Source organism: Oncorhynchus keta, chromosome 10 (assembly GCF_023373465.1).
Source record: "Oncorhynchus keta strain PuntledgeMale-10-30-2019 chromosome 10, Oket_V2, whole genome shotgun sequence".
Classification (NCBI taxonomy): Eukaryota; Metazoa; Chordata; class Actinopteri; order Salmoniformes; family Salmonidae; genus Oncorhynchus; species Oncorhynchus keta.
The window spans coordinates 55112477-55127588 of record NC_068430.1 but is presented as its reverse complement, the minus strand read 5'-3'; the positions used below and the strand labels follow the sequence as shown (position 1 = coordinate 55127588).

The window sequence follows — 15112 nt, the reverse complement described above, 5'->3', positions numbered from 1 at the left end:
AATACCCAACAAATTCAACATGTATTATAGTAGTGGGTGTGTATCAATTACACCTACTGTAGTTGAAAAAAGCATGTCCGGTTCTTTGTTACATGCAATATGCTTTGGACAGAGGTTGCTATCCAGTTTTGTGCTAAAACAAAAGTATGGTTGAATGTATTCTGCCACTGTCTTCTTATTGTCTCAGCTTGAGGACTATATATATATATCCTGGTTGCAAGGCATATGAACTAACAGGTTATAGAGAAAACAACGCAATTATCACAACACATAAGTTGTAATATGGCTAATTTTTTTCTTCCCCAGTGATTTTACCCACACACCACTACTGTTCTGGACTCCAAGACTGGCCACCCATCTCTAAATTTGTCTTAGGATTTGACCAGTGTGAGACTTGGGCATGGGACATATCAGCTTCTTGACAATGCAGAATGGTTCTGGGCACTGAGGGCTTTAACTCCGGGACAAACAACTGAGATGTTGGGGACAGTATATGCTGGTTCCTGTGTGTGATCACAGAGTCTGCCCCGAGGAAAGGAGTCATACCCAGTAGATTCGTGTTTATATTATAATGGAGCTTTTTCTGACTACTCAGAGGAATCCCCACCAAAGCAAGACAGACACCACAGAGGATCAGAGAGCAGCTGGACAGAGACAGAAGAAAGACCCTATTAAAAACACACATTCACGGAAACTATAACCGAGACCGTCTTTCCCTGCTTTTCTCATGTCTGTGAATGCCAGCCTCTAAAGATCTTGCCATGGCCTCTATAAAATAACAGCACAAAGAGCGGATAATGTCTCTTACTAGTTGTATTCATTTGAACTTCCTGCTAAAATGTCTTCCGCCTCTCAATGGAACAGCAGTATATGGTAATGTGTCTTACCAAAGCATCACATCAACCTACAATCCTAACCCACTATGACAACCCCATCATTTAATGTTCTCTCAATAGTGAAACAGAACTGTTGCAAGCATAAGATGTTTCTTCAGAAGTGCTGTGTTGTAGGTACATTATGTAGATGGAGCCTGTAGAGGGAGATGGAGTCGCAGGCCAGGGGGCAGAGCCAATAGCCCAGCAGTAATCAATGCTTAACCCACTTCTGGTTTTCTATCATGTGGTCAATATATACATTCTCCAAGTTGAAGAATCTCAACAATGTTAAGGATTTGATGCAAACAATTGCATAAGACAATAAGGGTCTGTCTTTCTAGAATGAAAATGGATAGTACATTTACTAATTGTATCATATTACCAATGGTTGAATAAGTACTTATTTGTCATACTTGAGTAAAAGTAAAGATAACTTGGTAGAAATTTACTCAAGTAAAAGTGAGTCACCCAGTAAAATCCTAATTGAGTCAAAGTATTTTGTTTTAAATATACTTAAGCATCAAAAGTAAGTGTAATAGCTCAAATATACTTAAGTATCAAAAGAAAAACTATAAATCATTTCAAATTCCTTATATTAAACAAGCCAGACGGAACCATTTTCTGGTCTTTTTTTAAAATGTACGGATAGCCAGGGGTACACTCCAACACTCAGACATAATTTACAAACAAAGCATGTGTGTTTAGTGAGTCCGCCAGATCAGAGGCAGTAGGAATGACAGGGGATGTTCTCTTGAATTGGACAATTTTCCATTCCTGCAAAGCATTCAAAATGTAACAAGTACTTTTGGGTGTCAGGTAATATGTATGGAGTAAAAAGTACATTATTGTTTTTAGTAATGAAGTAAAAGTGGAAGTTTTCCAAAATATAGATAGTAAAGTACAGATACCTGAAAAAAACGACATAAGAAGTATTTTTACTTAAGTACTTTAGACCACTGCATATTACGAATCATTATTAATTCAACAGCGAAATGTAAAAAAAATCTAATGATATTGCCAGAGTGAGGTGACAAAAAAGAAGTTATGACAGTTTATGACAAAATAGATGTCTCTTTGGTTTCACTCTAAATTCAAGTTCAAGTCCAATGTAAGGAGTTAACGAGAAACTTAATAGGCTACAGATACATCCTTCCTATCTCCATCTGCGGTTGAAGTTTCTTCACTCCCAAGTTCACTTAACACATGCAACACAATAAAGGAGGTATTATATTGTGGCTGTGTTAATTCATTTTTATTTTGAAAGGGAAGACTATGCCTTTCTGTGAAGTCTATATGTCAGGGTTCCACAACTGGCAGTTTTTTTGGGGGTAGGCTCAAGTTTTCCTATATATAAGTTTTCATATATATAAATTCAACATTTAAAGTGTTGGTGCCATGTTTCATGAGCTGAAACAACATTTCTCTGAAATTGCACAAAAAGCTTATTTCTCTCAAATTTTGTGCACAAATTTGTTTATATCCCTGTTAGTGAGCATTTAACCTTTGCCAAGATAACCCATCCACCTGACAGGTGTGGCATATCAAGAAGCTGATTAAACAGGTGCACCTTTTGCTGGGGACAATAAAAGGCCACTATAAAATGTGCAGTTTTGTCACACAACACAATGCCACAGAAGTCTCAAGTTGAGGGAGCGTGCAATTGGCATGCTGACTACAGGAATGTCCACCAGATCTGTTGCCAGAGAACTGAATGTTCATTTCTCTACCTTAAGCCACCTGCAATGTTGTTTTAGAGAATTTGGCAGTACGTCCAACCGGCCTCAACCGCAGACCATCAAATTGTATTTGTCACATGCGCGAAATACAAAAAGCCCTTAACAAACAATGCAGTTCAGGAAATAGGGTTAAGAAAATATTTACAAAAATAAACAAAAGTTTTAAAAAAATCTAATCAAATACAGAGTCGGTACAGAGTCAATGTGCGAGGGTACAGGTTAATCGTAATTTGTAAAGTGACTATGCATTGATAATAAACAGCGGGTAGCAGCAGTATAAAAACAAGGAGGGAGGGGGAGGTCAATGTAAATAGTCCGGGTGGCCATTTGATTAATTGTTCAGCAGTCTTATGGCTTGGGGGTAGAAGCTGTTAAGGGGCCTTTTGGTCCTAGACTTCACGCTCCGGTACCACTTGCCGTGTGGTAGTAGAGAGAACAGTCAATGTCTTGTGTGACTGGAGTCTTCGACAATTTTTGGGGCTTTCCTCTGACACCGCCTAGTTTATAGGTCCTGGGTGGCAGGAAGCTTGGCTCCAGTGATGTACTCGGGCGTTTGCACTACCCTCTGTAGTGCCTTGCGGATGGAGGCCGAGCATTTGCACTACCAGGCAGTGATGCAACCAGTCAGGATGCTCTCGATGGTGCAGCTGTAGAACCTTTTGAGGATCTGAGGACCCATGCCAAAACGTTTGTCTCCTGAAGGGAAATCGGTTTTGTTGTACCCTCTTCACGACTGTCCAAGTGTGCTTGAACCATGTTAGTTTGTTGTTGAAGTGGACACCAAGGAACTTGAAACTCTCGACCCGCTCCACTTACAGCCCCATCGATGTTAATGGTGGCCTGGTCAGCCCGCTTTTTCCTGTAGTCCACAATCACCTTTGTCTTGCTCACATTGATGAAGAAGTTGTTGTCCTGGCACAACACTGCCAGGTCTCTGACCTCCTCCCTATAGGCCGTCTTATTGTTGTCGGTGATCACTGTTGTGTCGTCAGCAAACTTAATGATGGTGTTGGAGTTGTATTTGGCCATGCAATCGTGGGTGAATACGGAGTACAGGAGGGGACTAAGCACGCACCCCTGAGAGGTCCCAGTGTTGAGGATCAGCGTGGCAGACATGTTACCGCCTACCCTTATCACCCGCCTACTCTTACCACCTACCCTTACCACATGCCCATCAGGAAGTCCAGGATCCAGAGGGAGGTGTTTAGTCCCAGGGTCCTTAGCTTAGTTATAAGCTTTGTGGGCACTATGGTGTTGAACGCTGAGCTGTAGTCAATGAACAGCAGTCTCACATAAGTGTTCCTTTTGTCGAGGTGGGAAAGGGCAGTGTGGAGTGCGTTTGAGATTACGTCATCTGTGGATCTGTTGAGGCGGTATGCGAATTGGAGTGGGTCTAGGATATGATGCTGTTAATGTGAGCCATGACCAGCCTTTCAAAGCACTTCATGGCTACCGATGTGAGTGCTACGGGGTGGTAATCATTTAGGCAGGTTACCTTCGCTTCCTTGGGCACAGGGCCTATGGTGGTCTGCTTGAAACATGTAGGTATTACAGACTCGATCAGGGAGAAGTTGAAAATGTCAGTAAAGACACTTGCCAGTTGGTCCGCGCATACTTTGAGTACACGTGCTGGTAATCTGTCTGGTCCTACGGCTTTGTGAATGTTTAAAGGTCTTGCTCACACAGTTGTCCGGAACAGCTGGTGCTCTCATGCATGCTTCAGTGTTGCTTGCCGCGAAGCGACAAAAAGTATTCAGCTCATCTGGTAGGCTCGCGCCACTGGGTAGCTCGAGGCTGTGTTTCTCTTTGTAGTCTGTAATAGAGCGTCAGAGCCGGTGTAGTAGGATTCAATCTTAGTCCTGAAATCCATAGATTAGGACCTAATGAATTTATTTCAATTGACCGATTTCCTCGTATAAACTGTAAAATCAATTAAATTGTTGCATGTTGCATTTATATTTTTGTTCAATATAGTTGATGATATAGTTGGAATACCTTCCTAATATTGAGTTTTGCCATCAGAACAGCCTCAATTCATCGGGTCGTGGACTAAAGTGTTCAAAGTGTTCAAAAGGGATGCTGGCCTATGTTGACTCCAGTGCTTCCCACAGTTGTGTCAAGTTTGCTGGATGTCCTTTGGGTGGTGGACCATTCTTGATACACATGGGAAACTCTTGAATGTGAAAAACCCATTAGCATTGCAGTTCACTCAAACCGGTGCGCCTGGCACCTACTACCGTACCCCGTTCAAAAGCACTTAAATATTTTGTCTTGCCCATTCACCCTCTGAATGGCACACATACACAATCCGTGTCTCAATTGACTCAAGGTTTAAAAATCCTTCTTTAACCCTTCATCTACACTGATTGAAGTGAATATTTTTTTAGACCATTACTTAATCTTTATTTAACTAGGCAAGTCAGTTAAGAACACATTCTTATTTTTAATGACGGCCTAGGAACAGAGGGTTAACTGCCTCGTTCAGGGGCAGAACGACAGATTTTTACCTTATCAGCTCGGGCGATTCAATCTTGCAACCTTACAGTTAACTAGTCCAACGCTCTAACCACCTGATTTACATTGCACTCCACGAGGAGACTGCCTGTTACGCGAATGCAGTAAGCCAAGGTAAGCTGCTAGCGAGCATTAAACTTATCTTTATAAAAAACAATCAATCAATCAGTCATAATCACTAGTAAAGGTTAACGTTATAACTAAGTCTATGATTTGATAGAGCAGGCTGACTGAGCGATGGTAGGCAGCAGCAGGCTCGTAAGCATTAATTCAAATAGCACTTTCGTGCGTTTGCCAGCAGCTGTTTATGACCTCAAGCCCATCAACTCCCGAGATTAGGCTGGTGTAACCGATGTGAACCGATGTGCGCTAATAGCGTTTGAAACGTCACTCGCTCTGAGACTTGGAGTGGTTGTTCCCCTTGCTCTGCATGGGTAACGCTGCTTCGAGGGTGGTTGTTGTCGATGTGTTCCTGGTTTGAGCCCAGGTAGGAGTGAGGAGAGGGACGGAAGCTATACTGTTACACTGGCAATACTAAAGTGCCTATAAGAACATCCAATAGTCAAAGGTTAATGAAATACAAATGGTATAGAGAAAAATAGTCCTATAATTCCTATAATAACTACAGCCTAAAACTTCTTACCTGGGAATATTGAAGACTCATGTTAAAAGGAACCACCAGCTTTCACATGTTCTCATGTTCTAAGCAAGGAACTTAAACGTTAGCTTTCTTACATGGCACATATTGCACTTTTACTTTCTTCTCCAACACTTTGTTTTCGCATGATTTAAACCAAATTGAACATGTTTCATTATTTATTTGAGGCTAAATTGATTTTATTTATGTATTATATTAAGTTAAAATAAGTGTTCATTCAGTATTGTTGTAATTGTCATTATTACAAATACATTTTGTTTTAAATCGGCCGATTAATCGGCACCGGTTTGTTTTTTTGGTCCTCCAATAATCGGTATCGGCGTTGAAAAATCTTAATCGGACGACCTCTACTGTCCAGTCTACGTCAAGGAAAGAGCAGGTGTTCCTAATGTTTTGTACACAGTGTACGCGTTTAACATTCTGCTATGTCACGTTTTAAATATTTTTCCCCCGAAAGATATCCATATATCGTAATGATATTAGCCTGGAGGGATACCTAGTAATGTGCTCATGTTTTTCGCAAGTGTTGACAGATCAATGAATACATATACATGTTCTTGCCAAGGAGGATAGAGATCTTAAAATCATACAGTTCATCAATGTAATAATTATTCCCCTCTTCCGAGGGTCTGACAACGTTCAATTCAAGACCGAGGTTGCACTGTAGCTTTACAATTCTGTATGATTGGTAAACCTATAGAAACGAGACTCAACACATCACAGAGCTCTATATTCTCATACTTGCCATGTCCTATGTTAATGAATAACTCTATATTATTATGTCATATTATGACTTCTATAGGCCTAATACTGTATTTATTTACAACGTGTATTTGAATAGGAACAGATACAATTAAAACATTGACACGTTGAATAATAACATAGCATATCACCAAGCTTTTGTACACATTTTCAGTCCCTAGATTAAAATTACGTTCTAAAATGAGCATATGTTACTTTCCAGCATCAGCCCCTAGACGGGCTTTAAAATAAGAAGAAAACAAAACATGATATAAAATGGTTAATGTGGTCACATGCTTACCGCTCTTTGAAACCTTTTTTTCTACTCTCTGTGAATCATTTATACAAATGTTTGTAGATGTCTGAAGTGATCCTGAAGTGAGTGAAAGAAACTGACTTCTTGACGTTGCCTGTATCCCCCCCCACATGTGCCCCGGCCCTACCCCCACCCACTCACTCACTCAACTCTGGCCAGCTAGTGCTTATTTCATCACTCCCTGCCAACCTGGTTACCGTCCAACCTGGCTACTGGGTGAGCATTTGAGGACACAAAATGGCCGCGCCGGAAAACGGATCTGACAGAGGTGTCATGGAGCCAAATAAATCCTCATTAACAGAACAGCTTGATCCTGAGTTGGAGCCAGTTTGAAGGCAACCCAAGCCTCAGGACAAGGATCAACTCTCCACTACACACAGCCATGGCTTCTAAAGTTAACTCTCACACTTAATTATGAGATAAAATCCAATATATCAACACACTCAAATGCAGTATTTCTAGGGTTTTGGATGAGGTAAAAAAAAAAAATGCATTCATAGGTAAGCCTAGACACGGTTCCTATTTGTAACAGGCATTTTGCACGTGGCATATGGTAAATTGAATCTATCGATATAGTTATTCTATTGTATGATTTGAATTGATATATATGTGGTGTCTCATCACTTAAACCACACAGACGAGGGGCTGAAACTGTGGAACCTAATGGAATTTGTTACGTTGCAGAAAATGTTCCAGGTTCCGGATGGAAGTGGAACCTTCAGTCAGTGGTGCTGAAACAGCAAGGGGGAGAAGAAGAGGAGGGGACAGACAGCGGCCCCCAGCATTGTGCTAACCTTGTGCTGATAGCTGGATCGATCCAGGGATAACTGGAGAGGTGATGAGACTGCAATATACGTTTGATAAACACAACATGGTATGAGTAGATTTGAAAGGAGATATCGTTGCATTTTGTTCTCTCTGGAGGAAAAGAAAACCACTGGCTTCTAGCATAGTGAATTTGAGCATTTAAAAAAAATATAAATCTTAAAATAAATTGAATTTTATTTCGAAACACACAATAGGAAGACACACTAGATTATTTAACAGAATATGTGAATAGGTCAATAAAATAGCCCCCAGAATAGAAAGATTAAACCAGATTGATTAGGCCACGAAAGCTTCAAAGTATTACTATTGTGACATTGACCAGGCATTTAAGAAATGTAATTGTCATTGAAAGGCAACATAATCAACATTCCAAAATAAATATGCAGCCCCCTATTCCATGCCCTTTCCCGTGACTTTGTATGGGCAGGGATGGAGCCCCTCTCTCTATCTTTCCTTCATTTCTGTCGCATTTACTATGGTTACACTGTCGACACACCCCTGCCCTTCACCCGAACCCCCATCCCCCAATCCTGTCACACACACACACACACACACACCATGGCATGAATTCCAACACAACGTGTATGTCACTGACACAACATACAATATGCACTAATCCTTTAATAAATCATGCAAAAACATGTGAACCGAACTGAAACCACCTATGTAAACTATCAATATCACCAATATATCACCACTTAATAGCACCACTTACCATTCTTCAGTGGGTATCCCGGTCTGTGTCTAAAAGGAGAGGAAGGGAGGATCATGGTATTCTATAGTTTGTTCCACAAGTACATTGCATAACAATCATAGCAACAAAGCATGTTTATGCAACGTTAGGCAGCTGACACGCCATCTGCAGCACACCGCAGACACACCCCTCTATCTCTCTGTTCTTTTATTTCTCCCTGTCTCTCTCACACACGCGCTTCCGCATACGCACAATCCTAAAATTAAAATAATAGTAATAATACGAACTCTGAGACTATGAGAATATCGGTGAATATGTCGCTGCAATGTTTAATTCAGAGCCTCTCTGCAACTCCACATTTTATTGCAATGCTGCCACCTGTGTGGCCACATAACAAAGGAGAGTGCGCTGCACATACTTGTGGTATATAATGCTATACTTTTCTTTTCAGCGCATCTATTGTCATATTGTTACAGTGTTATTGAAGCACTGTATCAGTGCCTGCGAAGAAACAATGTTGCTTTAAACCTCACGCGGTCAAAGTTGTTTACCTCTTCGTTACCTCTGACGTCATGACACACCCCTGTGTTTGGGGGAAGGGGAGTCGCTCACACACGTTACGAGCATTGGATTTGACCAAGCAAAGCAGGGCTGGTGTAAACCGTCACCAACCAAAACACGGGATACACGGGATACACGCAGATTACACCTTTGATTGGTTATTGGAGAGGCTTGGAGAAAATATCCCATTTTGTCGAAGTCCGGGGGCGGGGCATACCAAAAAGTAATGGCCATCTATTTAGGGTCTGGCCAGGGGATTTCTCGTCTATCATAGCTATTCTATAGAATTCGCCGTTTGTAGAGCGAACAAGGTAAACATCGTAACCAGTATTACTAGTCGTATTCGTTAATTGCAGTCGCGTTCGGTCTGAATATAGTTGATATATCGCCTGAACTTGATACACCAATTTAGGGTTAACCAGCCATCTAGCCACGCTAGCTATCAGTATCAGCTCACCAGCCAACATTTAGAACCTTCCTTGGGCGTGATAGTTTGGACGTTTCGAGTCGATCACATGCGGATATTTGTATAACGCATTTATTACACAGTATCTCATACCACAAGTCAACATGGGAATGATTTTATTTTCAAGAGATTGACGACGACAAAACGGATTAAGGGCAATTTGGTCTTGGAAAAAGTTGTACGCAGGTATGAAACTCGCATCCAGAGAAGGAATGTGAAAGCTGAAACTATTCTGCGGCTCGAGCTCAAAACAAACGCAGCGTTACAAGGCTGTCAGTTTACCAAAATAATCTTTACAATCAAACCATTGCACGCATGTCGCTCAAATAATTGTCATGCTTTTCTTTAAAGAGAATATATAAGACTATTATTCAAATAACCAAACTGTTTGAAACAAGGTCTGAATTGATTAAGCATATTTCTTATTTTTCAGGATTAAAGATATCTTTATGGTTAAGAAGAGAGTTGCCAAGTCTTTATCTCCCATCTACAAAAAAGGGCATGCCAAAATCCCAGGTAAATTAATTTGATCTGTTTTAAATACTTGCATTCATAGCCAATCTACATCTGTATAAAATGCATGCATTTAATCTCAACTGGATATTTCCAAATATGTATTATCTGTCACAATTTGTAAATAATAGCCTTTATTATAGACTTTATTTGGATAGTCCATCTATAGATGCTCTACAGCAGGATTCTCCAACCAGCAGACTGGATTTTGCCCTCCCAGTTTTCCAAGCAATTGTAATAAATATATATATATATATATATATATATCTCAGCAACAAAAAAAAGAAAGTAATCTTATTGTCAACTGTATTTATTTTCAGCAAACTTATCATGTGTAAATATTTGTATGAACATAAGATTCAACAACAGACATAAACTGAACAAGTTCCACAGGCATGTGACGAACAGAAATTCAATAATGTGTCCCTGAACAAAGCGGGAGGGGGGATCAAAAGTAGCAGTCAGTATCTGGTGTGGCCACCAGCTGCATTAAGTTCTGCAGTGAATCTCCTCATGGACTGCACCAGATTTGCCAGTTCTTGCTTTTAGATGTTACCACTTCTCTTCCACCAAGGCACCTGCAAGTTCCCAGACATTTCTGTGGGAAATGGCCCTAGCCCTCACCTTCCAATCCAACAGGTCCCAGACGGGCTCAATGGAATTGAGATCCGGCTCTTCGCTGACCATGGCAGAACACTGACTTTCCTGTCTTTCAGGAAATTACGCACAGAACGAGCAGTATGGCTGGTGGCATTGTCATGCTGGAGGGTCATGTCAGGATGAGCCTGCAGGAAGGGTACCACATGAGGGGGGAGGATGTCTTCCCTGTAATGCACAGTGTTGAGATTGTCTGCAATGACAACAAGCTCAGTCCGATCATACTGTGACACACCGCCCCAGACCATGACGGACCCTCCATTCCTTCGACGATGAACACGACACCGACCATAATCCCTGGTGAGACAAATCCGCGACTCATCAGTGAAGAGCACTTTTTGCCAGTCCTGTCTGGTCCAGCGACGGTGGGTTTGTGCCCATATGGGACGTTGTTGCCGGTGATGTTTGGTGAGGACCTGCCTTACAACAGGCCTACAAGCCCTCAATCCAGCCTCTCTCAGCCTATTGAGGACATTCTGAGCACTGACGGAGGGATTGTGCAATCCTGGCGTAACTCGGGCAGTTGTTGTTGCCATCCTGTACCTGTCCAACAGGCACGTTCACGCAGATGAGCAGGGACCCTGGGCATCTTTCTTTTGGTGTTTTTCAGAGTCAGTAGAAAGGCCTCTTTTGTGTCCTAAGTTTTCATCACTGTGACCTTAATTGCCTACTCTGTAAGCTGTTAGTGTCTTAACGACTATTCCACAAGTGCATGTTCGTTCATTGTTTATGGTTCATTGAAGTATGGGAAACGGTGTATAAACCCTTTACAATGAAGATCTGCTGAGTTATTTTGATTTTTACAAATGATCTTTGAAAGACAGGGTCCTGAAAAAGGGACATTTCTTTTTTTTCTGAGTGTATGTTAAAAGTTTGTATACACCTATTCATTCCAGGGTTTTCCTTTGTTTTGACAATTTTCTACATTGTAAAATAATAGCGAAGACTTCACAACTATGAAATAACACATATGGAATCATGTAATAACCAAAAAAGTGTTTAAACAAATCAAAATATATTTTGCATTTGAGATTCTTCAAAGTAGCCACCCTTTGCCTTGATGACTGCTTTGTACACTCTTGGCATTCTGTCAAACAGCTGCATGAGGTTGTCACCTGCAATGCATTTCAATTAACCTTTTCATACGCGAGTTCCAAATATCTCGTAACAGTCGCCCAGCGTGAGTTGTTTTGTGCACGTGATGTCAGAATGCACTCATTGTTCCAAAATGTGATTGTTACACAACAGGGCAGTTAACATGCGCTGCCTGCTAGTTATCTATGTTTCAACTTGTCAATTTCAAATGATTTTTTCAACAAGTTTTATTTTCTAACAAAAGTTTGAATTGATGTGTGTTCCGCCTCGTTAATTCACATGGAAGTAGCCCATTTCGGGGTGTTGATGACAATTTATGTTTGAGGCTTTACTGAGCCGGACAAACTTCCCTCTTCGAGGAGAGCCCTTCCCCAATGCCTCCATTGTTGTTTTCCATACAAATAATGACTTTGGACATGTGTGCATTCCTATCAAAGTAAGTGCCTTATTTTCTGCATATCATGCTGTCATTGTTACTGTAGTATGAAGTATTGTTGTATGGAGCATAATGTATTAACAGTTTTATTCACATGTTTTCAAGTACCGGTGATGAATAATGCATTCTGGTTATTGCATAGATTGTAATGGACACCCATGATGGGTGTAAAATACCTTTTTGAAGGTTGTACTGATTATAATGAGCTAATGCTATTTGCCAGCTATGTGTCGCGCCATGTTTGTTGACATCATACAATGCATTCTGGGTGTCACGTAAATGTCTGTCAGACCAAAGATGTTATAATGAGGTGAAGGAATGGTTCACTCCTCTTTCGGGTAAACCTCCGGAAGTGAATGAAGGGAAGTGAATGATCGTAGACAACACACCCCCTTCAACATGCATACTGCAAAAAGACCAAACTCATCTTGTCTCTGCTTATTATATTTGGTTGATGCAAAAAAACAAACATGGAGGCGTGCACAAACTACCCATAAGATTACTTTTGATTTCTAGAAAGTGTTTTACTCAATTATTTCGATCACTGTTGAGCTCACCCGGGATGTGATGAATTATAAATAGTAATTGCTATTAGCTAATTCATATTGTGGTTTCTGTCGTTATCTAAATATGACCACTTGTGTAACATCAACTTTTCCTCAGATAGTGCTAGGACTAATGTAGCTTACATTTTTCCGGTTTGGATGATTGTGTTACGCTGTAGATACTTCTGTGAATGTCTGAACATTGCATCCAAAAATAAACTGGTCACATTCTGGACATAACTTTGTAAGGACTGTGTTTGTGCAAAATGTTTCTGCGAAAAAAAACAGTGAGGCCAGCTCAAATGCTGACTGTTGCGTCAATGGAAACTAGACGTTCTAAATAAGCGTTCTAATCACACCGGTTTGAGCGCATGCTAAAGGGACCACTATAGAATGATCACACCCATTTGTTGGTATGTGTGAAAAGGTTAACAGGTGTGCCTTGTACAAACGCATTAAGGAAGGAAATTGCACAAATGAACTTTGTTTCATTTGTGCAAATTCTTTCCTTAATACGTTTGAGCCAATCAGTTGTGTTGTGACTAGGTAGAGGTGGTATACAGAAGATAGCCCTATTTGGTAAAAGAACAGCTCAAATCAGCAAACCATCATTACTTTAAGACATGAAGGTCAGTCAATCTGGAAAATGTCAAGAACTTTCAAACTTTCTTCAAGTGCCGTCGCAAAAACCATCAAGCGCTATGATGAAACTGGCTCTCATGAGGACCGCCACAGGAAAGGAAGACCCAGAGTTACCTCTGCTGCAGAGGATAAGTTCATTAGAGTTACCAGCCTCAGAAATTGCAGTTCAAATAAATGCTTCATAGAGTTCAAGTAATAGACACATCTCAACATCAACTGTTCAGAGGAGACTGCGAGAATCAAGACTTTCATGCCAAATTGCTGCAAAGAAACCACTACTAAATGACACCAATAAGACGAAGAGACTTGCTAGGGCCAAGAAACTCAAGCAATGTACATTAGACTGGTGGAAATCTGTGCTTGGGTCTGATGAGTCCAAATTTGAGATTTTTGGTTCCAATCGTCTTTGTGAGATGCAGAGTAGGTGAATGGATGATCTCCGCAGGTGTGGTTCCCACCGTGAAGCATGGAGGAGGAGGTGTGACGGTGTGGGGGTGCTTTGCTGGTGACACTGTCAGTGATTTATTTAGAATTCAAGACTCACTTAACTAGCATGGCTACCACAGCATTCTGCAGCGATACGCCATCCCATCTGGTTTGCGCTTAGTGGGACTATAATTTGTTTTTCAACAGGACAATGACCCAACACACCTCTAGGCTGTGTAAGGGCTATTTGACCAAGAAGGACAGTGATGGAGTGCTGCACCAGATGACCTGGTCTACAAAATCACCCGACCACAACCCAATTGAGATGGTTTGGGATGAATTGGACCGCAGAGTGAAGGAAAAGTAGCCAACAAGTGCTCAACAAGTGTGGGAACTCCTTCAAGACCGTTGGAAAAGCATTCCTCTTGAAGCTGGTTGAGAGAATGCCAGGAGTGTGCAAAGCTGTCTTCACTTTGGTGGTTACGACATGACTCCATATGCATTATTTCATAGTTTTGATGTCTTCACTATAATTTTTTCAAACATACATTTTGGAAATTTGTTCCAAAGTATTCCTAGGCATAATAGAGATGTGGTCGTATACAAATGGAAGCAAGGTTTGAAATTATTACACTTTAATCAAATATATTTGTTTGGTCTTCTTTTTTTTTTTATTGTTAATTAATGTTCTGGCCCCGTAACCATCCGCTCAAGAAAAATTATTCTGTGGCTGAATCTAGTTGATAATCCCTACTCTACTGACTATGGTTGAATATTTTCCTGGTATTTTATCTCTACAGACCATCAAATAACATTTCAACTAACTATCTACTAACCCTAAACTTAACCCTAACTTTATCTGTTACTCTAACCCTTATTCTAAACCTAACCGTAACCTTAGCAAGCAGTTGCTTATCTACAGATAGTTTAATAGTGTGACCATCTGTTATTTGGATAATCCGGACTATTCAAAGAAAGTGTGACCGATAGGCTTATTAAAAGCTTGAGTGAATTGCAGACACCCTTGCCCCAAATGTGACAGACTACTACTATTTTACATAACAGGAATGACATTTTAGGCTTCTGCTACTAGACCATAAAACGATGAAAATAGGCCTCTTGTGATGTCTCACATTAACTTTTCGTCTTAATGGGTTCAATACGTAGGTTAAATCAAATATACAGTACATGACCAAAAGTAGGTGCACACCTGCTCGAACATCTCATTCCACAATCATGGGCATTAATATGGAGTTTGTCCCCCCTTCTGCTGCCTTTAACAGCCTCCACTCTTCTGGGAAGGGTTTCCACTGGAACAATGCTGTGGTGACTTGCTTCCATTCAGCCACAAGAGCATTAGTGAGGTCGGGCGATTAGGCCTGGCTAACAGTCGGCGTTCCAATTCATCC

The 15112-nt window shown here is 40.8% G+C and overlaps 1 protein-coding gene across 3 annotated transcripts in view; it reads left to right on the top strand.

Moving 5' to 3' along the window:
* Window positions 1-15112, top strand: part of LOC118388984 (vitamin D3 receptor B) — a 90122-nt gene that overhangs the window by 3743 nt on the left and 71267 nt on the right. The window contains exons 5-6 of one of the 3 annotated variants that reach the window (XM_052527302.1): window positions 7525-7675; window positions 9823-9905. In XM_052527302.1, coding sequence (XP_052383262.1) covers window positions 9839-9905 — 67 coding nt within the window. In that variant the 5' untranslated portion in view covers window positions 7525-7675; window positions 9823-9838. Of the gene's footprint in view, window positions 1-7524; window positions 7676-9005; window positions 9576-9822; window positions 9906-15112 lie in introns of those variants that run through there. The other 2 variants (XM_052527303.1, XM_035778632.2) reach the window with 2 other exon arrangements.